Consider the following 26,387-nt stretch of genomic DNA (forward strand, 5'->3'; position numbering starts at 1 on the left):
CAAAGAGACACAAACTGACCACAAAGAGACACAAACTGACCACAAAGAGACACAAACTGACCACAAAGAGGCACAAACTGACCACAAAGAGACACAAACTGACCACAAAGAGACACAAACTGACCACAAAGAGACACAAACTGACCACAAAGAGGCACAAACTGACCACAAAGAGACACAAACTGACCACAAAGAGACACAAACTGACCACAAAGAGACACAAACTGACCACAAAGAGACACAAACTGATGACAAAGACACAAACTGACCACAAAGAGCACAAACTGACCACAAAGAGACACAAACTGACCACAAAGAGCACAAACTGACCACAAAGAGACACAACATGACCACAAAGAGACACAACATGACCACAAAGAGACACAACATGACCACAAAGAGACACAAACTGACCACAAAGAGACACAAACTGATGACAAAGACACAAACTGACCCAAAGAGACACAAACTGACCACAAAGAGGCACAAACTGACCACAAAGAGGCACAAAATCATTGTAAAGAAACATAAATCGACACAAAATAGTCCCAAAGACACACAAAACCACTGCAATTAAACAGAAATCATCACAAAATGATCCTAAAGACACAAAATGACACCAAAAAGATACAAAATGACACCAGAGACACGTAATGACCACAAAGAGTACAAAATAACAGCAAAGAAACACAAATCCACACAAAATGGTCCCAAAGAGACACAAATGACACCAAAAACACACAAAACCACTGCAATGAAACAGAAATAATCACAAAATGATCCCAGAAAGACACAAAATGACCACAAGGAGGCACAAAGTTGCACCAAAGAAATGCAAAACCACTGCAAAGAAACATAAATCAACAGAAGATTACCACAAAAAGATGCAAAATTACACCAAACAGAGACACAAAAGTGCAAAGAAACATAAATGACAAAAAATGACCAAAATAAAAATCTCTTTAAAGAGATGTAAAATGTCACCAGAGAAAAGTGTGTCAGCGTGTTGCATTTTATAGAAACATACCAAGTCCTGCTGACTTCATTTTGTGACTTAACTCTGTAAAAAGTTAAACATTCAGTTGCTTCCTGTGTGGTTTTGTGTCTCCAGAACCAGGCCTATGAGTTTGAATACGGAGCGATGTACGGCTGGACTCTGTGTGTGTTCACCGTCGTCATGGCCTACAGCATCATCTGTCCCGTCATCGTACCTTTTGGTGAGAACTTAGAGGTCTGATGTGCTGTATTCTCTGCAGTCTGGTGTTTGTATTTACCTCGTTTTCCTCCTCCAGGTCTGCTGTACATGCTGCTCAAACACCTGGTGGACAGACACAACCTGTACTTCGCCTACCTGCCGACTCGTCTCACCCATCAGGTTCACCTGGGAGCCGTCAACCAGGCTCTGGCTGCTCCCATCATCTGCCTCATTTGGCTCTACTTCTTCTCCGTCCTCAGAGCAGGTCAGGAACAGCAGCAGAGTAGAAATGGAGTTAAACATGGTGAAAGATCTTCTAAATGAATCAGTTCAACAGCACCAGATAAAATAATAGAAGAACCAAAAATACAAGGCTAAAAGTAATAATAGTAAATAAAATAAATACATAAAGAAGTACATAAAGTGTGTAAAGAAGTATTTCTATATTGCACAGGTTTTTATGTCAAATAAAAAATAGCACAGACAAAGATCAGTGAAAGGTGTCCTGTACAAAGAGCTAATGTAGTACAAACTGCTGAAGACAGCAACTCAGCTCCACAGTTGTACCAAAAACACAGAGACAGCCACTGTACGGTGCAAATCAAAGGGAAGTCCACGCTACAATTAAGGCTGGAGCTCCACAGACCCACCGCTCCCGTCAGCCGACTCCACCCGACTGGAAAAAAGCAGCCGAGCCGCTGATTAAAGACGTGGCTCAATCAGGTGACGACCGAAACGGGCGCGCCTGGTGTCCAGGTGGAGGGTCGTCACACTTTAATGATGCTCTGATAGAAAGAAGTCAGAACACGGTGACCTCAAAGAGACACAAAATGACCAGAACAAGGCTCCAGGTGACGTCAAAGATACCAAAATGACCGCAGTGAGACGTAAAATGATCATAAAGAGACACAAAATGACCCCAAAGAGACACAAAACCACTGCAAAGGAACATAAATCGACACGAAATGACCTCAGTGAGACTTGAATTAACACAAAATTATCTCAAAAAGACAAAATGACACCAAGGAGATACAAAGTTGCGACAAAGAGACACAAAACAACTGCAACGGAACATAAATTGACACAGAATGATCCCAAAGAGACACAAAATGACACTGAAGAGACAAACTGACCTCAAACAGACACAAAGTGATCCAAAGAGACAAAAAGATGCACAAAATGACCACAAAGAGACATACAATGAAACCACAGACACAACACGACTTCAAAAAGACGCAAAATCACACAGAAGAGACAAAATGACTACAAAGATACACAGATTACACAAAAGAGACACAAAACCTCTGCAAAGAGACATAAATCTACACAGAATTATCCCAGAGACTAAAAATGACTTCAAAAAGGCACAAAATGACCACAGAGGAGACACAAAATGACTTCAGAGACACAAAACTCCTGCAAAGAAAGGTTAATCTACACAGAATAATCCCAAAGACACAAAGTGATCACAAAGAGCCACAAATTACCTCAGAACGGCACAAAATTACAACAAAGAGACACAAAACCCCTGCAAAGAAACATAAGACACAAATGGACAGATTTTTATGTAGACGAACACCGATGCAACACGTGTTCTAGACATGTATAGGAAATAATGATATTGCACAGGGCATTTTAAAAGTCCAGAGTATTCATCATTGCATTGTTTAAAGTCACACTTTTTATTTTAAACTACTGCTACTGTTCAGCTTTTCCAGCCCGCCAGTGCTTAAAGATGGAGTCTGTGAACATTCAAAGCAAAGTTTAGACCAAATGCTGCCGTTCTAAATCTGTGTTTGTGGCGTTTCCAGGTTTCTGGAGGTCCACGTCTCTGTTCACTCTGGTGGTTCTCTGCGTCACCGTGTTCTTATGCCTCGGCTACACCTGCTTCGGACACTTTAAATACCTCAGTCCTCACAACTATGCCGTGAGTTTTCCTTCCTCGTGTTTTACTGTTATTCTCTGCCGTCCTTCACTCTGATCTCATTTTAATGTTTGTGTTTTTACCCAGGTCAAGGAGGAGGACGAGGATCAAGGAGAGGGAGTGGAAGAAAACTCCACGGTACTGTGCCTGTTCTTAAACATCAGACACATTCAGGACGTTTGTCTGCCCTGTTTGTCCTTTTTCTTATGTTAAGCATTAACAAAGTAATAACTTAATGAACGTTTACCTTGGCTTCAGCTGCCACACAAAAATGTAAATACAGTAAAATAACACGGCTAATAGAAAACAGAAGATAAGTGTTTATTGTCCTTTTGACGCCATGAACTTTTGCCCCTCTGGGTCATTTTTCTAGGTCATATCTGATGCACATTTACAGGACTTTTATTTCAAGCACAAGCTGTACTGCATAAAATAAAACACAAAAATGGATTTTAAAAAATACACTTAATCCTCTGGACCATGAAAATCCACTAGTGGGTTTGAAAAGCAAGTTATCAGTAAAATAGGTAAATAAATCGCCAAAATTACAGCATTTATCAGAGCTTGAAAGTGTAAAAGCAGAAATATTTGTTGGATTATCATAATTCCAATGGTCCCTGACTAATCATGTGTCACGTACGGTTCTGTTGGGAAAATTAATCAAATTTAAGCTTAAATTGTGATTTTTTTTCCATCAATATGACATTAATCTACGCATCTCTTTTTTAAAAAGAAACTATTTGCAGTCATCAGATTCTGTAAAAAAAACTAAAAATTCTACACACGTGGACAAAATTGTTGGTACCCCTCAGTTAAAGAAGGAAAAACCCACAATTCTCACTGAAATCACTTGAAACTCACAAAAGTAACAATAAATAAAAATTTATTGAAAATTAAATAATCAAAATCAGCCATCACTTTTGAATTGTTGATTAACATAATTATTTAAAAAAACAAACTAATGAAATAGGGCTGGACAAAAATGATGGTACCCATAACTTAATATTTTGTTGCACAACCTTTTGAGGCAATCACTGCAATTAAACGATTTCTGTATTTGTCAATGAGCGTTCTGCAGCTGTCAACAGGTATTTTGGCCCACTCCTCATGAGCAAACAGCTCCAGTTGTCTCAGGTTTGATGGGTGTCTTCTCCAAATGGCATGTTTCAGCTCCTTCCACATATGTTCAATGGGATTCAGATCTGGGCTGATAGAAGGCCACTTTAGAATAGTCCAACGCTTTTCTCTCAGCCTTTCTTGGGTGTTTTTGGCTGTGTGTTTTGGATGGTTGTCCTGTTGGAAGACCCATGACCTGCGACTGAGACCAAGCTTTCTGACACTCGGCAGCACATTTCTCTCCAGAATGCCTTGATAGTCTTCAGATTTCATCGTGCCTTGCACACTTTCAAGACACCCTGTGCCAGATGCAGCAAAGCAGCCCCAAAACATTACTGAGCCTCCTCCATGTTTCACCGTAGGGACAGTGTTCTTTTCTTCGTATGCTTGGTTTTTGAGTCTATGAACATAGAGTTGATGTGCCTTACCAAAAAGCTCCAGTTTGGTCTCATCTGTCCAAAGGACATTCTCCCAGAAGCTTTGTGGCTTGTCAACATGCATTTTTGCAAATTCCAGTCTGGCTTTTTTATGAGTTTTTTTCAGCAGTGGTGTCCTCCTTGGTCGTCTCCCATGAAGTCCACTTTGGCTCAAACAACGACGAATGGTGCGATCTGACACTGATGTACCTTGGCCTTGGAGTTCACCTTTAATTTCTTTGGAGGTTGCTCTGGGCTCTTTGGATACAATTCCAACGATCCGTCTCTTCAATTTGTCATCAATTTTCCTCTTGCGGCCACGTCCAGGGAGGTTGGCTACTGTCCCGTGGGTCTTGAACTTCTGAATAATATGAGCCACTGTTGTCACAGGAACTTCAAGCTGTTTAGAGATGGTCTTATAGCCTTTACCTTTAAGATGTTTGTCTATCATTTTTTTTCGGATGTCCTGGGACAATTCTCTCCTTCGCTTTCTGTTGTCCATGTTCAGTGTGGTACACACCTTTTCACCAAACAGCAGGGTGACTACTTGTCTCCCTTTAAATAGGCAGACTGACTGATTATGAGTTTGGAAACACCTGTGATGTCAATTAAATGACACACCTGAGTTAATCATGTCACTCTGGTCAAATAGTTTTCAATCTTTTATAGAGGTACCATCATTTTTGTCCAGGCCTGTTTCATTAGTTTGTTTTTTTAAATAATTATGTTAATCAACAATTCAAAAGTGATGGCTGTTTTTGATTATTTAATTTTCAATAAATTTTTATTTATTGTTACTTTTGTGAGTTTCAAGTGATTTCAGTGAGAATTGTGGGTTTTTCCTTCTTTAACTGAGGGGTACCAACAATTTTGTCCACGTGTGTACCTATTTGGTGAAACTGTGAAGTCTTTAGTGGGTCCGCTGTGGCCGACAGTGTAATGGCAAAAATTAAAAGAGTTCTCGGCTGAACTGCAGATAGTTTGAGGTTGTTTAGGACCTCAAAAAAGTGTTTGGACCCTAAGAAAAGGGATTTAATTTGATTCTATATCAGTTCAGGAGCTTCATCTTTTCTTTATCATTCTGTTAAAATCTCCTCCTGTTGCCCGTCTGTTTTCAGGTTTACCTCCCCAGAGTCCTGAATCCTAAATCCCCTGTCGACAGCCCTCAGAGGTCCAAACCTCAGCGGTCTTACGGTTCTATGGACGAAATTCCGGCTCCTGAACCCAGTCCAGTGGAAGAAGATGCTTCGGAAGCTTGAATTAATCCATTTTGGCTCCCGATTTTGTTTAAAAAAAAAAAAACAGTCTGAACACCGGTTTCCTCAGACCGGCTTAACTTTTATCTCTGCCACGACATTAAAACCACCAAAGGGAACATCTGGAGACGTTTAGTCCTTCAACACAACTAGAAATACCGCTTGAGGAACACGACCAAGAGCCCCAAAGTGTTGATTGATGACCTGCAGACTTCCCAAATTGGATCTAAAGAGGCGCCACTACAGGAATAAAAAGGATCCACTGCCAACCTACATCTCCAGAGGCTCCATCTTCACGCCTTGGAAATCTTTTAATAGTACGAAAACTGAAAGTCTGGACGCCCAGGTAGCTCCAACTGGTTGAGTGGGCGACCCATAAACAGGAGTTATAGTCCTAACCCTAACCCTAGAGGAACATGACCAAGAGCCCCAGAGTGTTGATTGATGACTTCCAGACTTCCCAAAATGGATGTAAGGAGGCGCCACCACAGGAACCAAAGGATCCACTGCCAACCTCCATCTCCAGATGTTCCATTGTTGTGCCTTGGAAGGTCTTTTAATGGAACAAAAAAGTCCCAAAATATGAGCGCCCAGTAAACAGGGGCTATAGTCTTATAGTTGAACCTATGGAGACGCCACCAAACTATCCACGGGAACCAAAGGATCCACTGCCAACCATCTCCAGAGGTTCCATCGTTGTGCCTTGGAAGGTCTTTTAATGGAACAAAAAAGTCCCAAAATATGAGCGCCCAGTAAACAGGGGCTATAGTCTTATAGTTGGACCTATGGAGACGCCACCAAACTATCCACGGGAACCAAAGGATCCACTGCCAACCATCTCCAGAGGTTCCATCGTTGTGCCTTGGAAGGTCTTTTAATGGAACAAAAAAGTCCCAAAATATGAGCGCCCAGTAAACAGGGGCTATAGTCTTATAGTTGGACCTATGGAGACGCCACCAAACTATCCACTGGAACCAAAGGATCCACTGCCAACCATCTCCAGAGGTTCCATCGTTGTGCCTTGGAAGGTCTTTTAATGGAACAAAAAAGTCCCAAAATATGAGCGCCCATTAAACAGGGGCTATAGTCTTATAGTCTAGTTGGACCTATAGAGATGCCACCAAACTATCCACAGGAACCAAAGGATCCACTGCCAACCTCCATCTCCAGAGGTTTGGTCTTTGTGCCTCAGAGGTCTTTTAATGGTGTGAAAAAGCCCCAAATTCCACCTTTTTGTGTCCATTTTTATGTAGAATCCCACAGTTTTGACCGCAATGATGACCCCAACTGCCCCAAAACAAATAGTTACTGGACTGAACTCCAGTTCTAAGTAGGAAATAGAACAATGGAGGTTTGTTTTGTTGACCCACATGTTGAATTTTACATTTTTCCAACACGGTTACTGGACCAGAACAAAGAAGAATGGCAGCTTGACTTTAACCAACTAGCGTCAAGACCTAAACATGAGTTATTCAGGAGCTTAAAGACTGGAAACTTCACTAGAAGAGGTTCTAGTAGACGGCTCTTGAAGTCGGAACATGAAGAAGGAAACAACCCAACATCAGGCCGGTGGTTTTAATGTTGTGGCTCTTCAGTTTAAGAGTAAGAAGACAGTTTTCCTTGATGATCGGTGAATGTTTTTTGCACACGAGCAGCATTAACGGAGCTTTAATTCTCCATGTTGAAGCCAATAATGAATGCCACAGATACCGAAGAGGTGGCAACGTCTGCTGAAGGAACAACTTGACGTATTTCTGTTGTTTCTAAAAAAAAAAAAAAGCGCTTTTTGTAATTTGATAATATTAATTTCTGTCAGTATTTAAGGAGCTTTGCTACCAAAAGAAGTTTGATTTTCATAATTTTTTGGGGTCGGATGATGACAGAATGTTTAAAGAGGTCATCTTTTATGTAATTTTGCAACTTTTTTATGTTTGTGCAATTAACGAGGACCTAAAAGCCTCAGGACTCTTCAATGTTTGACCAATAAGATTGTGTAAAAAAAACTAAAAGTTAGGGATTGTAGCTGCAACTGAGAAGCTAATCAACTGTTTAGAAACATCTGCGGGTGGGTTTCACAGGCACGTTTTGTGTTTTTTTTGTATGTTTTTCAAAAAAAAAAAAACTTGCCAAAATTGCTGCATTTAGAACCAGAACCTGTAAAATCAGAAAAATGTTTAGATTTCCTGCATTCCATTGGTCTTTGAACTAAACATGTGCGATATGTAGTTCATGTAAGAAAATGAACCAAATTTAAGCTTAAAATTTTTATATTCACTTAATTCGATACAGCTCCTTTAATAACCCAGATATAAACCATTTGCACCAACCACATTCTGTAAAAAACTACTTTTTTTGTTATGTTTTGTGGTTTTTTTGTATGTGTTTAAAAAAAAAAAAAAACTGCCAAAATTGCACCATTTATCAGAGCCAGAAGCTGTAAAACTAGAAAAAATCTTTAGATTTCCAGCTCTCTGATGGTCCCTGAACTAAACGTGTGACTTTTAGTTCCATCAGGAAAATTAAATTTGGTTATTTAATTTAACAATATTAATTTCTATCAGTATTAAAGGAGCTTGGCAGCTGAAAGAAGTTTAATTTTAATCGTTTTTGGGGTCAGATGATGACGGAATGTTTAAAGAGGTCAACTTTTCTGTAATTTTGCAGCTTTTTTATGTCGACTTTGTGAAATTATTAACGAGGAACTGAATGCCGAAGGGTTCTTTGTTCGTTGTTTGACTTTTCTCAGGTTTGCATTAAAGAGTCTCGTGCAGTTTTAAACTCCTCCAGAAAGGTTGTTGGGTTGTTGTGACGCCGTCCGGTCATTGGGGGGCGCTGTTGAGCTGCAGAGGGACGAGTCTAACCTCTGGAATATGCAGGACTTCTAAGTGATCGTGACACTGGAATGAGTCTCTCCACCGCCGGCTCCTCCTCCTCACCTGATCCTCTTATTGCCTCCTTTTGTTGCCCTCCTGCCCTTTCTCACCACGGTACCTGCCCCGGCTCTGGAACACCAAAATAAAGGAGTTAGTTAAATGTGGGTAATGAATGGTTTTCTGACGGAACCTCTCAGCTCCACAAAGCGGTTCAGGAACGGTGACTGCTGGAGGACGGCGTTAAGAAAACACACTTCACACACACACACACACACACACACTGGCATTTTAGTGGCTTTTACTGACATTTATCTTTTTGTGTCATTTTCTGTCATTTTTGCTTCTTGGTGTGTCATTTTTGTATCTTTGTGTGTCATATGTAAATCTTTTTGTGTTAGATTTGTGTCATTTTTGTGTCTTGTCATTTTGCATCATGTTTGCTTCTTTAAGTGTTTATAGGCTTCATTTTTGCATCTTTTTGTGTCTTTGTATCATATTTGCACTTTTTTGTGTCATTTTTGTGCCATTTTTGCATCTTTGTGTGTCATTTGTGTCTGAGTATCATGTTTGCTACTTTTTGTGTCATATTTGCTTCTTTTAGTGTCTATAGGCTTCGTTTTTGCATCTTTTTGTGCCATTTTTGTCTTTGTCCTTTTTGTATCATTTTTTGCATCTTTTTGTGCCATTTTTGTCTTTGTCCTTTTTGTATCATTTTTTGCATCTTTTTGTGTCAAATTTGTGCCATTTTTGCTTCTTTTTGTGTCATTTTTGCATCTTTTTTTCTAATTTTTGCTTCTTTTAGTGTCTCTTTTGCTTTTTTGTGCCATTTTTGCATCTTTTTGTGTCATTTTGCTTTTTTGTGCCATTTTTGCTTCTTTTTGTGTCATTTTTCCATCTTTTTTTCTAATTTTTGTTTCTTTTAGTGTCTCTTTTTCTGTCTTTTTATATAGTTTCCTTTTAGTGTCATTTTTGTCTATTGGTGTCATTTTTGTGTCTGTCATTGTTTTGTCTGTCATTTTTGCATTTTTTGTATCATTTTGTGTCATTTTTGTGTCTTTGTATCATTGTTTTTTATCTTTTTGTGTCATTTTTGCTTCCGTTTGTTTCTTTTTGTCATTTTTGCTTCTTTCTGTTTCATTTTGTATCTTTTCGTGTCATTTTTGCGTCATTTCTTCTCATCTTTTTATAGTTCTGCCTGGTCTCCAGGTTTCTAAAACTGGTCATGTGTTTTGTGTTTGATGTGAATCTAATAATCAGTCTCAGTTTAGCTGATTTTCAGACGCACTAAAAACGTCTAATAGCTTCTAGATGAGCTCCTCATTCTTCATATTCATGAACTCTTGACGTTGGGTCTCTGCTTCCCGTTCATGCTGAGGCTGCAGGAGAAGCAGCTCCTTCCAGAACCCCCTCATCAAACATCCACAGGTTCTGGTTCTGCCCTCATGGATCCATCGTCTTCCTGCTGCTCTAACTGCTGCATTTCTGAGGAGAGATTTAATGTGGCGTGAAAACACGTCTGAAGCTTTTATTTAGATGTAATCCTCTCATATTTTTCCTGGAATGGAGTTCTGTAATTTGGTGCAAATGACAGAGAAAATAATAATAATAATAATAATAATATCCTCAGAGGAAAAAGCTCCATTCAGCCTCAACTTAATGTTCACTTTAGATTCACATTTTATTAGAAACTTATTTCTCATAAATGCTGCTTTTTATTTCTAAAAATATTTCAGCCGTTACTGGGAAGTTTGGAGGAAATGCTCAAAAAGAATTCAAATCTGTTTTTAAAAGGAAGAGTTGCCAATAGTTAGAAGATTATCAGAACATTTCCCACGACGTCTAAACATTAAAGAGTTCTGACCCAAAATATATGAAATTAAATAAAAATGTCTGCTTTTGGTGGACGAAGTAATTATGCAGGCTTATTTTATTGACTGATTTATAACCTAAATGTATCATCTATTTTAATCTAACATTAAAATGGAGAAAGTGTTGTTGGCAGATAGATTAAATAATAAGAAATATTTTCCTTAAAAAATGTTTGGGAAACTGCTCTGATTTGACAGAAACAGCAGCGAAAATAAAATATGAATTTAAATTTCTGTATTGTTGGAAAGTTCTGCGACATTTGTGCAAAGGTTTCATTAGATTTCTGGAAATAACTTCTTCAGTATTAACATTTGGATTTTATGGGAATATTTGCTGCATATTGTTTTCATTTTTGTGTGTTTTGCATCTTTTTTGTTACAGTTTTGAGCCTGTCAATTTTGATTCTTTTCGTTTCATTTTTGCACCTTTTTGTGTCATTTTTGTGTCTTGGTTTCATTCTTGAGTCTTTTTGCATCTTTTCTTGTCATTTTTGCTTCTTTTAGTTTCATTTTTGCATCTTTTAGTGTCATGTTTGTTTATTTTAGTTTAAGTTTTGCACCTTTATGCATCTTTTTTGCCCCTTTTAGTGTCATTTTTGTCATATTTGTATCTTTCAGTGTAATTTTTGTGTCTTTTAGTTTAGGTTTTGCACCTTTTTGTATCATTTTTGTGTTTTTTAGTGTCATTTTTGCAATTTCATTGTCATTTTTGCTTCTTTTAGTTTATGTTTTGTACCTTTTTGTGTCATTTTTGCTTCTTTTACTAACATTTGTGTCATATTTGGATCTTTCAGTGTCATTTTTGTGTCTTAGTTTAGGTTTTGCACCTTTTTGTATCATTTGTGTTTTTAGTGCCATTTTTGCTTCTTTTAGTGTCATTTTTGCATTTTAGTGTCATTTTTGTCATATTTGTGTCTTAGTGTCATTTTTGCGTCTTTTAGTTTAGGTTTGCACCTTTTTGTGTCATTTTTATGTTTTTTAGTGTCATTTTTGCTTCTTTTAGTGTCATTTTTGTCATATTTGTGTTTTAGTGTCATTCTTGTGTCTTTTACTTTAAGTTTTGCACCTTTTTGTGTCATTTTTGCATCTTTTAGTGTCATTTTTGTCATTTGTGTCTTTTAGTGTCATTTTTGCATCTTTTTGTGTCATTTTTGCATCTTTTAGTGTCATTTTTGTCATTTGTGTCTTTTAGTGTCATTTTTGCATCTTTTTGTGTCATTTTTGCATCTTTTAGTGTCATTTTTGTCATTTGTGTCTTTTAGTGTCATTTTTGCATCTTTTTGTGTCATTTTTGCATCTTCTAAAGTCATTTTGGCGCTGCAGGTGAATGGAAGCGTTTTATCCTGTGAGCTGGTGTTCACACACTAATATTAAATCCAGAGACCTGTTTCAGTGTTTTTGTGTAGGTGTGTGTAGCCCAACCCACTGCCCTCCATGCATTCTTGGTATTGTTGTCGTCTGCGCTTTTGTGCATCTCAGACGCTATTATTTAGTCACTACTTCACTGCGGCTCTCAGGACTCAGTTCATTCTGTGTGTGTGTGTGTGTGTGTGTGTGTGTGTGTGTGTGTGTGTGTGTGTGTGTGTGTGTGTATATCAAACAGGAATTAAGCAGCTCAGAGTTGTGAGGTTCTGGGGTCACATTTCCTCGGTGTCACCACCACAGATCGATGGATGTGACCTCTGACTGCTCTGATTTGTGGATAAACACGCCGTCGGCCAATCAGGGCATCGCGTGGGCCGCCGGCGGCCAATGGGAGCGTCCGGCGGCACCGGGCTCCTCGGCCCTCCGTCCCCTTTGTCCGTCAGGATTAGTGCCATGGCAACGCTGGTCGCCCGGGAGGCGAGTTTCCCAGAGAGGCAGGACAACGTTGAGTGTGTTTGTGTGAGAGTGTGTGTGTGGGTGTGTGTGTGTGAGACTTTATGTGACTGTGTGGGTCTGTTTTGAACTGTGTCTAACTTTGTGTGACTGTGTGTGTAAAAGTTTGTGTGTGTCTGAGTGTGACTTTGTGAATCTGTCATTATGTGTGATTGTGTTTAAACTGCAGTTGTGTTTGTGTGTGACTTTGTGTGTCTCAGCGGTTGTAAATGTGTATCTATATGTCTGACAGTTTTATAGAAATATTCCCAAAAACACAGCAAGAACAGAACATTCTGTCAGTAATAATAATAACAATAAGAAGAAGACAAAAACATTCATTATTATTATTGTTACATTGTAAAAGAACAAATGACTGGTTTTATGTTGACATTCTTTATATCTTTGGCCATTTTTATTGTTTATTTTTAATTTTTTTATGAGATTTTAGTATTTATTATTTAACAAAATTGGGAAAACTGTAAAATAACTACAATATTTATAAAATGAAAATATTTCTGCTGTTTTAAATACAATAGTGTCATTTTAAAATCACACTATTGAAGAAAAAAATATTAAAAATGGTGAAATAGTGTAAGATTAGAAAATGGTAATAATAATAACTAAATTTAAATAATTATTATTGAGAGAATTTAGGTTTTTACTACTACTATTATTATTAATAATAATAATAACAATAATTATGGCAGATATCTGTAAAATAGTTTTTTGTATTTTACAAAATAAATTATATTTAATAAAATAAATTTGTGCTCAATTAAATTCAGTTTTAGAGCTGATATGCAAATTAATCTGTTGTTTTTCTGTGATTTTACTGGATATTATCTGCAATTTACCAAAACAGAGGGAAAAAAAGCAAAAAAAAAAACCTGTAAATTCTTTTTGAACAAAGTGTTATTAAAGACATTATTATTTTTTACAGTGTACCCTTTCTCAGTAGAAAAACCTTTATACGGCCCCACATGGATTCAGTGATTTTCATTTTATCTGTTGACTTGTTGAACATTAACTTCATTAATTAACTAATTAAGCTGCTCTCAGTTTACAGTGAATCAGAACGCTGTAGATCCTGATACAAATGATCAGAAATGATCTAAAAGCTGCATCTTCTAGAAAATTACTGACAGTTTTCAGGTGTTTTACTCATTTTTCACATGGTGTTTGTAGCAAAAGTGTCAAAATATATGCAAAAGTTTAAAACGGATCACTAACGTGCTTTATGGTCTGTTGTCACTCGTTTCTATGGTTACCGTCCATGATAAACCTGCTGCTGAAATAAAAACTGACCCCAAATCAGAACAAGGAGGAAGAGTTCTTAAATCCACAGCCGGCTGTCAGAATAAAAGCTGAAGGACTAAAATAGAAACAGTCTGTGGAGGATCATCCTCTGGACCAGAACCAGGACCAGTCCTGTTGTTCTATTGAAACCAGACCTGATGTCACGCTGCTGATTCTGCTGGACCTGATCCAGAACAAACCAAAGAACCGGCGTCAGCTCAGCGTCTCTGTAATAGGACCTGATCCCAGACCAGACCAGATCAGACCAGAGCAGACCAAAGTAAACCAGTCCAGAGCAGAGCAAAGCAAAGCAGACCAAACCAGAGCAGACCAAAGTAAACCAGTCCAGACCAGACCAGACCAGACCAGAGCAGACCAAAGTAAACCAGTCCAGAGCAGAGCAAAGCAAAGCAGACCAAACCAGAGCAGACCAAAGTAAACCAGACCAGACCAGAGCAGACCAGAGCAGACCAGTACCACTGCAGAGGTTCTACCAGAAGAACAACCAGTAAAAACTCACCTGGTGGATCTACAGTTCAGACAGGAGAGGATCCATCTGGAGTCTGCAGGTTTTACTGGAACAAGACTTCTGGTTGATCATTGAGGAGATTTCTGAGCTGAAAATCACAAAAGATATTTTAAGACAATAAGAATTATTAATATTTATAGATCAAATTACAATATAAAAGAAAAATCAGACAGAAAAAACTGCTGAAAATAATATGAAACTTCAATTAAAACTTGAATACAGTCAGGAAACATACTGGGAACCAGTTTAAAGACACTAAAACATACTGGGGACCAGTTTAAAGACACTAAAACATACTGGGAACCAGTTTAAAGACACTAAAACAAACTGGGGACCAGTTTAAAGACACTAAAACATACTGGGAACCAGTTTAAAGACACTAAAACATACTGGGGACCAGTTTAAAGACACTAAAACATACTGGGAACCAGTTTAAACAGGAGTCATGTGTGGCATTTGTTGTTTTTGTTTAGATTTGAATTAATTTTATGGTGAAATCCGTTTATTCATCACTGGAGACAGAAAATGAATGAAATAACGTACATTCATATTTCTCTATTTATATCTTGTATTTTCTGTTATCGAGCTTTGGAAAGTGTCGTGCTCACATGAACCAAACCTTCTAAGAACCTGATTACAGTGAGTCAGTGTTCCTCAGTGTTCAATCAGCAGCAGAAAGCAAACAGATGTGATGATAAAGATGGAAGATAAGCAGCAGAAAACCAAACAGCAGCACACCAGCACATCTCCTCCACACCGGTCCTCATGAGTCTGACCCTGGGAAGAGTCCTCAGGATAAATAAACAGCTGTTTGTTTGTTTGTTTGTTTGTTACCTCACACACACTGACTGTATATAATGGAAACGCTCACATTCCCACGAAGCCTCACGAGAGGTCTGGACAGATGTTTGCTGAGACAAAGATTCTGATTTACAGACACTTCAGCTGAAACCACCAGAACTATCAGAACCACCAGAACCATCAGAACCAGAACCACCAGGAACTTCTTCAGGAACTACTGTAACCTTCATGGGAGAAAGACGGTTTCTATGAGAAGTCCAGTCTAATAATTCTAATTATCTCTAATTATTATGCACAGAATAAAAATGTGGCTCTACTGTCTCTTTGCTTTTTTATCCTGCAGTTCAACATTTTTTAAGAATGATGAACATGAAACATGCTGGGAACCAGTTTAACCCTCCTGTTGTCCTCATTTAAGGGCAGCAAAAAATATTGTTGCTTCATCTGAAAAAAAATACAAAAATTCAGCAAAAAAATTCCCCATATAATTGCATAATAATTGCAAAATCTTCAGGAAGAAAATTCTAAAAATTTGTTAAAAGTTTCCCTTAAAATTTTATTTCTTTTAAAAAAATCCCCAAATTTGGCAAGAAATAAAAATTTTAAACATAAAAACTGTAAATATTTTTTAAAAAAAGAATAAAAATCTTCCAAAAAATTCGTAAAAATATCTAAAGTGATTCCATACATATCAGTAAAACGTCTGATATTTTCTTCTTGAAGAAGCATTTTTTTTAACATTTCTTTGTTCCACCCAAAAGTTTTCACAAATTTCCAAAAAATGTTGAAAATGTATTTTTTTAACCACATTTTCAAACTTTAAAACAGATCAATTTGACCCACAGGACGACAGGAGGGTTAAAGACACATACTGGGAACCAGTGCCATCAAAACTGCTATGATTTTTCTATAAAACTTGGTTCTGTTTTTGATAAATTTAATTAATTTATTAGTTTTGTTTTTGCTTCTTTTTAATTGTTCCCGTGAAGCATGTTAAATAACAATGAGGCACCACATAAATAAACAATCAGGATGTCAAATTTTGTGTTAATTTTACCCAGAAATAACTTGAAAATGGTGAAATTATAAGTATAAGTTTGTGCTAATGTGTTATTATTTTTGTTGTTTTTTAGCTGTTTTAGTCAATCAGCTTTAATTTTACTATATATCCAGGTTCATTTTATACAACTTGTGTGTTACGTTTTTAATAAACTTTATTAGTTTTTTAAAATGTATTTTACATTTTAACAACAATAAGGTGCCACATCACTAATTTTACTCAGACATAACTGGAAAATGGGGGAATTATGAGGTTAAAGTATGTGCTAAGCTCAAGAATAAATATAAAAATAAACGTTAACAAAACAAACAAGACAAAACTGAACGTTTGGATTTTTAATTTGTTTCCATTTTTAATTATTTCTAGCGCTGCCAAGACACTTTTAAAATGCTTAACGTAAAAAAATAAAAATAAAAACCGTTAATAAATAGCGGAAGTGAACTGGATCACCATAGCAACGGGGTTTGTTGTCCTTAGCAACGGCAGCTGCGCTCGGAGCGGAGGGTTGAGCTAACGCTTAGCAGGAAGCTAAAACCGACAGATACCGTTAAAACCCGTTAAATCTACGTTAATAAACCCGTTAATCAGACCGGAGATGGACTCGGACTCGCTGTTTTTCTCTCTGGAACTCGTCACCGGAAGCGGAAACAGTCTGAGTCTGGAGCAGAAAGCCGCGCTGCAGACGTCCTTAGTGATCCTGAAGAAAAACTACAAGTTCCAGAGAGTTTTATTCTGGGGAAAAATCCTGGGACTGAGGCAGGATTATTTTATAGCGCAGGGCCGAGGGCAGGACGAGCTGCGGGACCGGAAGTACCTGTACAGGTCAGATTCATACAGTTTACCTGTTTGTTTACTGTATGTTTACTGTTGTTTACCTGTTTGTCTACTGTGTGTTTACTGTTGTTTACCTGATTGTTTACTGTTGTTTACTTATTGTGTTCTCTCGTTTCCGGCTTTAACTGCATAGACTGGTTCCTGTATGTTTACCTGTTTGTTTACCTGTTGTTTACCTGTTTGTTTTGTCTCATTTCCAGCTTTAACTGCATGAACTGGTTTCTGTATGTTTACAGTTGTTTACCTGTTTGTTTTGTCTCGAGTCCAGCTTTCACTGCATGGACTGGTTCCTGAGTGTTTACCTGTTTGTTTACCTGTTTGTTTGCCTGTTGTTTGCCTGATTGTTTACCTGTTGTTTACCTGTTTGCTTTGTCTCGTTTCCAGCTTTAACTGGATGGACTGGTTCCTGAGTGTTTACCTGTTTGTTTGCCTGTTGTTTGCCTGATTGTTTACCTGTTTGTTTTGTCTCGTTTCCAGCTTTAACTGCATGGACTGGCTCCTATATGTTTACAGTTGTTTGCCTGATTGTTTACCTGTTTGTTTTGTCTCGTTTCCAGCTTTAACTGCATGGACTGGCTCCTATATGTTTACAGTTGTTTACCTGTTTGTTTACCTGTTTGTTTTGTCTCGTTTCCAGCTTTAACTGCATGGACTGGCTCCTGCTGCCTGCGGCTACAGACTCGATGATCTCTGAAGTGTCCAAAGCGGCTCGAGGTCGATTCATCGGAGATCCTTCGTTTGTTTACGAACGCGCCGAGGTCAACAGGAAGTCAGAGGACAGAGTGGTGGTGAGGAAACGGAGCTTCTAAAACCGTCTGCTGCTGAGGAGAAAATAATAAATGATCATGCAGAAACACTAAAGCATCCAAAATAATCTAGTTTATACAACAACATGCAGAAATTAAAGCCCAGAGCATCGACAGGCGACTAAAATGACGTTTACAGTGAATGAAGACACTAAAACTGCAGAAAACAGCTCATCTGTGTTTGATTCATGTCAAATCTAAATAAATAAAGGAACTCTTTATTTATTTAATGATGCATTCAAGTGAAAAAGCAGCAAATATCTCTAAAATATCATCCATAGAGACTAAATTTAATAAAGGTCAATTTTGAGGATTATTTTCAATATAAATGTCCATTTTCCTTATTTAGGGATCTATTTATAGGGAATTAAATGAATCTGTAACTCCTAAAAGGTGGGTTTGCAGGATAATTTCAATACAAATGTGATTTTTTTCTCATTGTGCTCTATTTATAGGAACTGTATATAACATATACTCCTAAATGGTGAATTTTGAGGATTATTTTCAATATAAATGTGGATTTTCTTCATTTTAGGATCATTTTTAAGGAATGATTTTAATATATTCTCTTTAAATGTCAATTTTGAGGATTATTTTTCAAAATAAATGTGTATTTTGCCCATTTTAGGATCTATTTATAGGGACCTAATTTAATTTATACACTCTTAAAGGTTAATTTTTAGGATTATTTTCAATACAAATGTGTATTTTCCTCTTTTTAGAATCTGTTTAAAGGGAATAATTTAATATATAACTCTTTAAAGGTCAGTCTTGGGATTATTTTCAATCTAAATGTGTATTTTCCACATTTTAAAATCTACTTATAGGGAATTAATTGAACATATGCACTCTGAAAAGTCAATTTTGAGGATTATTTCCAATATAAATGAGTATTTTTCTCATTTTAGGGTAATTTATAGGGACTTAGTTTAATATATAAACTCTTAAAAGGCCCATTTTGAGGTTTAGTTTAAATATAAATTTGTATTTTCAGCAGCTTGAACCCCCTACTGAGACCTTGTTGTGTTTATTATTGTTAAATCTGACTAAATTTTTGATATAAATTGAGGTAAATAAAGCACATTTAGCAGCAGAAAGCCCTGCTAACCTTACATAAGGTCATCAGGGTTGAGCAGGTCCTATAATAAATAATCCTAATTAAAACACAAACAGGTCAGACGCCTTCAGGAGGAAATGACGATAATTCGATGATAGCCAACAGATAATCAGCAGTAAACAGTTGCACAACGTGAGGTTTATCACAGGTAAATAGAGATTTACAATCAGACGTGTTGTCCTACCTGCTGCCACTCCTGGATGCTAGAAAACTTCACAAAAGTATTTTATTATGTAATATTCAGTCTGTAACCAAAATACATACAAATATCTGAGGGTGTGTGTTTACCCCACATCAGCACAATAATGCAACAGAATGAATTGAAACGCAGGAAGCAGAGAAACGGCACACCTGAGCTTCATCTGAACTCACTCACCTGGACGGAACGGGCTGCTCCTGGGTCCTAGTGCCGGTCATTGAGCAGCTTCAGGTTTAATTAAAAAAGATTTAAAAAAATAAAAAATCAGTAAAATAACAGCAAATATTTGTGAAATTATTCTATTATTTATTTACATTAAATAACGTCATATATAGTAAAAAAACAAAAAATCACTATTTTTTTAAAAAATACAATAAATAAAATTAAATAAAAACTGAAGAAGAAATATTTTTTAATGTGGACTTATTTACCTTTTTTACCCTTTTAAAAAATTGTTGTTCTTTAACAGTGTAGTGCAACTGTTCATATTTTCAGGAGTTCAGGAGAAAGATGCTTCAGATTCAAACCTTCACGTCGTATTCGGTTGGTTACAGACTCATAAAAACTCCATTTTACAAGTTAGAAAATGTGAGGAAGTCAGTGTGAAATAATTCCTGATTTATTCCGTGTGACCTGCTGTTAGATTCCAGCTGCTTCTGTGTTTCAGAACAAGGTGAAAGAGGAGACGAGGCTCTCGGTGACGGTTCATCAGATCGATCAGGAGGTTTCTGTGGTTCCTCGAGGTTCCTTCATCAGGAACCATCAGGGCCTCGTCCTCGTCAACCGCAGCTTCACCGGTAAAGAAGCAGTAAAATCACAAAGCTTTAGTGACTTCTGAAGCTGCTTTTAGTTTGTTTACACCCTAAACCCCACCAAGAATCTGAATAAACGCCTCCTAATATCAGCGAGGAAACATTAGAACCTAATTACTACGTTTGAAAATGAAGAAATAAAACTAAAAATATAGTAAAAAAAAAAAATGCTGTAAAATTTGGAAGCAATGGAGCCAGAAAAAATAATATATAAAACAAATATATTATTATTATTATTATTAGTCAAAAATGCAGATTTTTTTCCTGTTTTTTTTACAGTCAACAAGTAAATGAATAAGTTTTTTCTGTGATTTTTCTATTTATCGTCTCACTAAAAGAACATTTCGTCCCATTTTCCACCAACGATCGGTAAATTCTTTCAGTCTTTGCTTCTGATTGTTAGTCGGTCAGATTCTGGACTCGATGCCGGTCCGTTTATTTCTGTACAATCAGTGAAATTTACTTCCAAATCTATCAGACTGTTCTGTAATGCACCGGGGCAAATGTTAACGGATATTTAAAGACTCAGTTTATATGTTTATTTCTGTTTTATGTTGTGTTAGATTTCACATATTTTTCTTTCTTTGTATCTGTGTATAAAGACATTTTCTAAATGTTTGCACTCTGCACATCTTCTGCATCGTATGTTGTCTACATTTTTGCACACTGCACATCTTTTATGTTCCACGTTTTCTACATTGAACGTCTCAGATATTTTCATTATTTGGCTTTCTTTCTTCAGTAGCTTTTTCTGTGAGCAGTTTTCCAGTTTTTGCAGCAGAAATGTCTCATGTTTGGTGTCAGATGTTGGTTTCTTCCTGTGATTGAAGCTCCCTTAACACATTATTTAACGTAAAGGATCAATAAAGTGATTTCTTTATTATATTTTCAGCAGATTAGAAACGTGACTGAGGACTGAACCTTTTAGACCAGTCATAAAGTCAGATTCTGCTTTAATTCTTTGGTGCTTGTCTTATTTTATTTCTGTATTTTTATCTGTGTGAACACTAAATGATTGTATAAATACATTTTTCTTGTATTCCTGCTTCCTCTCTGGGTTTTTTTTCAGGTCTTTCTGAGTCAGAATCCAGAAAACTGGACAGTTTTCTTCACTTCAGGGAAGCAAAGAACCCGAAGCAGAGATCCGTCCTGCAGAACCCGGCCGTGGACTTCCTGGAAGTCCTGAGTGACGACATTCCTAAAGGTGAAACCGCTTACATCATCATCATCATCGTCATCATCATCATCGTCTAATTTATCCCACAGGACTGTTTGTTCCACGTTTAGTTATGTAACCATGACGGAGCTTAAAGGAGGTTTTTAGAGTTAAACTACGACTAAACACAGAGAGATTCTAATGCAGAATTACTGCAGAGATTCACCAGACTGAGAGATAAAGGGAGTGGAAATTAATTACAATATTCATCACTAAAGAAATGAATGACTATCAGATCCACGTTTTGTGATTTAATCTCCAATCTGTCATAAAAATCTAAAAAAAAATCTAAATTACGTAAAAATCCAGCACCCTAAAGTTCATATTTGCTCCTACATTTAAATAATAATCAAATAATTCAAATTCAAACACAAACATAAGAAGCAAAACGTTCAAGCTGACTCAGCTGAGCTTCAACCAGGTGTGAACTAACCGTGACGTCACCCGTTGGTTTCAACGCCGAGAAAATGAAGCCCCGATTTTGCTACTTCCTGGTCGCCGTTTTGGATTTTTTGGAGCCAGTGACGTAAAAAGCGTCATCAAACAGACTGGACCAGAGAGCAACTAGGGGCAGGATTGGCTGAGGACTCTCTTATCCCGCCCACATTTTACCGCAGAGGCTTCTGTTGCTGTCTATCAAGTATAGCCACGCCCCCTGGCTCCGCCAACTTTAACGATTTATTTAAAATTCAGTATTGATTTATTTTAAGATCGGCCACCTGATCTCTCATTTTGACCATGAAAACTAACGGGAAAAAGATCCTGAGCTGTAGAAAATCAGTCTATCAAATTTTATTTTTTCCAAAAATGAATTGGGGTCTATGGAGCAAAAGCTTTTTGGAGCCAACCCTAGCGGACGGCATGATATTGCAAGTTTTTGACACTTCCGTGTTGGCTTCAATTCTGGAGCCAGATGCTACGTCCATCTTTATATACAGTCTATGGCTTCAACAGGTGAGCCCTGACTGACCACTCTGTCCCTGGGTCCTAGTGTCCCCCCGTTTTATTTTTAATCATTTTATTTCTACATCCGTGCTGTTTTTCAGACTCCGTGTAAATATGACTCTGCAGGTTCAGCTTTAAATCTCATCTGCAAGATTTTAAACAAGTATATTCACTGTAAAAATAAAAAAACAAAATCCTGTTAATAAATGTAAAAAATGCACAAAATACACTAAAAATAGTAGAATACTAGAACATTAAAAACTGAAAAAAATATTAAAAAATTAAATAGGGGCGGCATAGCTCAGTGGGTAGAGTGGCCGTCTTGTAACTCAAAGGTTGCCGGTTCGATCCTCGGCCCATCGTGTTCATGTCGAGGTGTCCCTGAGCAAGACACTGAACCCCTAATTGCTCTTGATGGGTTGTGGTTAGTGCCTTGCATGGCAGCTTCTGCCATCAGTGTGTGTAAATGTGACATATCATCATGTAAAGCGCTATATAAATACAACCATTTACCAAATAATAAATCTAAATAGCATCATTACAACTACATTTTTTACAGTATTTTTTTATTGAGCTTTCAGGAGGTTTCAGTGCAGTGATCCATCAGACTGAGGAGGAGATGAAGAATTATTGGACAGTAAACGGTCGCTGAATCAAACTGATCAACTCTCTATCGAGCCGATAAGTTTGTGGGGATCTGCAGGAATAATCTGGACTCCTATGTAACGTTGCGTGACGAGCAGCCGGTCGGTCGTTTGATGGATTCTGGATCGGAGGCTCGCCGCTGACAGTTTGGCTTCCTGCCATCGCCGCCCCGAGAGCGAGAAGATCAAAACGGGCACGGAAAGCAGAGCGAAACGACAGCCGCTGTCACTGAAACTCACACTGAGATGATTCATGTGATTCCTCAGGAGAAGATCAGCTCCATGAGGCTGATTTATGAGCAGATCCTTCAACATTCCTCCACGTCTGCAGAGGAGTCCTCATTTCTGCTGGAAGAAACTCTGTTTGTTTGTCAGATCCGTCACTGTGTGGGGATGCAGTGGGTAAATACTGATGATGGGGTTTCCATGGTTACAGCTGTCAGGAACAACAGGCAGCAGATGAACAGTGGAGGACGCACAAGACTCACCGATGTCTGGGAGAATCTGGAGCACAAACTGATGGAAACCTCAGTGATGTCAGAACGACGATAAACAGACACAATGAGATCAGAGAGAGACAAAAAATGGAATCAAAGACACACACAAAACGACATCACAGAGAGATAAAATGGCACAAAAAGACCAGAAAGCAACACAAAATGACAACAGAGAGACAAAATGACACATGGAGAACAGCAATAACCAGAAAGAAACTTGTAACGGCACTAAAGTGACACAAAGTGACACAAAATGTCCATGGAAAAGCGCAGAATGACCACAAAGACACAAAACCAGCAAAAAAGACACAAAACAACAAGGAAACAGAAGGAGACACAAAACAGCCACAAATACACACAAAATCATCACAAAGACACACAAAATGACCACAAAAAGACACAAATGACCCCAAAAATACAAATAATGACGCTAAAGAAATCCAAAACCACCACAAAGAGACACAAAACAACCACAAAGACCGACAACTGACCCAAAATAATGGCACTAAATCAGTCTAAAACCACTTTAAAGAGCCATAAAACGACCCAAACCAGTCCAGCACCTTCAGTCTGTGGACCAGTAGAACCAGAACCTGCAGGACTTTAAAGGCATTAGAGGAGATTTAATTTCCTACGACTTTGAACGTAGCATGCGCATGCGCACATACAACCTCTCCCTCACCCCCCTCTAACCTCCCCCCTCTTAACATTTACGAAGAAACGCCCCCCTCCAGAAACTTGCGTAGGACTCGTGAAGTTGTCTTTTACGGCTGGGTCCCCCTGGATCTTTATCTGCCATTATGTAAAAAAAGATGAGCAAAACAAGTCGCCAGCTAACTACGAAGCTATACCAAAGCAACACATACACAAAACACGTAAGTCCAAGGCGTACGTAATCTACGTAACTAGGCCTGAGCCGGAAGATTTTTGATTGACAGGAAAGGGAGCAAACCAAACGCCTCGGTCCGAGCGCGTTGATTGGCTGATGTTTTTCAGGTCCTGCCATGTCCACAGTTATTTTATTATTCTTTTAGAGACCATACATACAAGTCCACTAAAGGTCAGTATATTCATTTTATGTGAATCAGACAAATTAAACAAACAAAAAAAAACATCCTCCATAATGCCTTTAAGCAGCTGGATTTAATCAGAGTGTTTTATAAAAACCAAACCCAGGAGCTGCACGCTAAACGCCGTGGAGGATAATGTGAGCGAAGCGATGCGTGCTCATGGCTGCTCCTCTGGCTGAGCTCCAGAGCTGAACGTAAACGCAGCAGAAAACGTTTAGCGTCCGGCGGCAAACACGCGCCAGATGTTGGACGGAGCAGGAGGGCTTCAACATGAGCAGATGTTGGCGTGCGTTCCTGAGCGGACACAAAACAGCTGCTGCCCATCGCACAGAGGAGTTAGCGGTTGTAGCCGTCCTCTGGGGGGCAGCGGGATGAAGTTTCTGACAGGTGCCCTCAGCAGCTGGGTCCAGATGCTGATTGATGTCCTCCTCCTGCAGCATCACATGGAGCTCCAACCACCTTCAGCTGCATCAAACGCCTCTCCTCTCTGAGTGTTTTCAGAGCGGCTAATCCAGCTGTGATTCCCACATCTTCACGGTCACACCCAAACACGCCGACATGTTTCCAGCACACGGCACTGATTTACTGGAGTCTGCTGGCCGTGGGCAGCGTGTGAACGGCGGGAGGCTTCCAGAGACGACAGCAGATAAAGACGGGGAAAAAACCGCAGCAAATCAAACACTCATGAAGGACATTCAGCCTAAATGTTTCTGACAGTCACCACAAGCTCCAGCGCTGAAAAAGGAGCTCCACATTCTAGAAATACTGAACATTCTGATGGATCTCCTCTGTTCTGTTTCTGAGCCGTCCTGACTTTATTTATTCATCCAGTAGGCTGGATTTTTCTCTCATGATCATTTTTAGACAATTTCTCAGTTATCTCAGAGACATTTGAGCCATTTCTGACCAATTCCTCCATCATTTTGAACAAGTTTCCAGGTTTCCGTCACATTTAACTTTTTTTTCCAATTATTTCAACATGTTTAAGCCACTTTGGGTAAATTTTCACCAATTTTGGACATTTCTTTCAGGCATTCACACAACTTTCAGTCATTTTAGACACTTTTTCTGTTGCATTGGAGAAATTTGAGCCATTTTAGGACAATTTTGGACATTTTTTTTGCAGACATTTAAGTCATTTCAGACATTTTTTAGAAAAAGATATTGGAGACATTTTAGCCATCTGGTACAATTTCTAAGTTTGAGTCATTTTGAATATCAATATTTTGCGATTGTTGCATATTTTTGTGGTAATTTTGCATCTTTATTGTTTTTTTTATTTATTTTGTAGTAATTTTGCATATTTCTGTGGTAAATTTGCATCTTTGTGATTATATTTTTGTGGTGATTTTAACAGTTTTTATGGTACTTTTGCATCTTTTTCTGGTGATTTTACTTATTTTGTGGTGATTTTGCATCTTTTTCTGGTGATTTTACTTATTTTGTGGTGATTTTGCATCTTTTTCTGGTGATTTTACTTATTTTTGTGGTGATTTTGCATCTTTTTCTGGTGATTTTACTTATTTTTGTGGGGGCTTTGCATCCTGTTCTGGTGATGTTTGAGTTCTCTCTCCTTTAACCATGGTTGTCCTGTTTTTTTTTTTTTTGGCAAATTTCTAAATAAGACGGGTAGAATGAAATGATTTTGATGAAATATGATGATTTCAGGTTGAAATAAGTTACAAAAACTGCACTTTACAGATGATGACTGTAAGAAACGCTGAAAATCTGCCCAGTTTTTGCGTCTGTGGCTGCTAAATGTTGTGGTTTTGGGCCTCAGAGGGTTGACGTTTGCCTTTCTGAGCTGCTTCATGGAGCATCCTGGATTAAACCCAGTGTTTGTGCTGTTGTGTTCAGGCTCGTGGAGCGTCCAGTGTGAGTTTGCCAGCAGAGTGTGCGTCCTGCGCAGCCTGCTGTGGCTCGGACTCACCTTCTACCACCTGCCCGGGACGCCTCAGCACGGATACGTCTACATGGGAGACGGAACCAAGAACCTGGACCTTCCCTTCATGCTGTGAGGTTCAAATAAAACGTCCTAAAACAAACAAAGCAG

The 26,387-nt window shown here is 38.2% G+C and overlaps 2 protein-coding genes and 1 long non-coding RNA gene across 9 annotated transcripts in view; 2 read left to right on the plus strand and 1 right to left on the minus strand.

Annotated features, from left to right (window-relative positions):
* The window catches only part of tmem63a (transmembrane protein 63A), a 28,703-nt gene extending 19,759 nt beyond the window's left edge, over positions 1–8,944 (plus strand). For 3 of the 7 annotated variants that reach the window (XM_051936655.1, XM_051936656.1, XM_051936657.1), the window contains 5 exons: positions 1,112–1,217; positions 1,293–1,460; positions 3,007–3,122; positions 3,207–3,257; positions 5,770–8,944. In XM_051936655.1, coding sequence (XP_051792615.1) covers positions 1,112–1,217; positions 1,293–1,460; positions 3,007–3,122; positions 3,207–3,257; positions 5,770–5,910 — 582 coding nt within the window. In that variant the 3' untranslated portion in view covers positions 5,911–8,944. The remainder of the gene's footprint in view (positions 1–1,111; positions 1,218–1,292; positions 1,461–3,006; positions 3,123–3,206; positions 3,258–5,769) is intronic. The other 4 variants (XR_007936764.1, XR_007936766.1, XR_007936763.1 and 1 more) reach the window with 4 other exon arrangements.
* Positions 1–26,387, minus strand: part of LOC127530285 (uncharacterized) — a 239,525-nt gene that overhangs the window by 34,806 nt on the left and 178,332 nt on the right. The gene's annotated exons all lie outside the window — the stretch shown is intronic.
* On the plus strand, positions 16,682–26,383 carry rsph9 (radial spoke head component 9). The gene is made up of 5 exons (XM_051936659.1): positions 16,682–17,016; positions 17,666–17,816; positions 19,818–19,947; positions 21,032–21,166; positions 26,192–26,383. Exons 1-5 carry the CDS (start codon positions 16,790–16,792, stop codon positions 26,350–26,352), a joined length of 804 nt encoding a protein of 267 aa, XP_051792619.1. The 5' UTR covers positions 16,682–16,789; the 3' UTR covers positions 26,353–26,383.

This window comes from Acanthochromis polyacanthus, chromosome 16 (genome assembly GCF_021347895.1).
Source record: "Acanthochromis polyacanthus isolate Apoly-LR-REF ecotype Palm Island chromosome 16, KAUST_Apoly_ChrSc, whole genome shotgun sequence".
Classification (NCBI taxonomy): domain Eukaryota; kingdom Metazoa; phylum Chordata; class Actinopteri; family Pomacentridae; genus Acanthochromis; species Acanthochromis polyacanthus.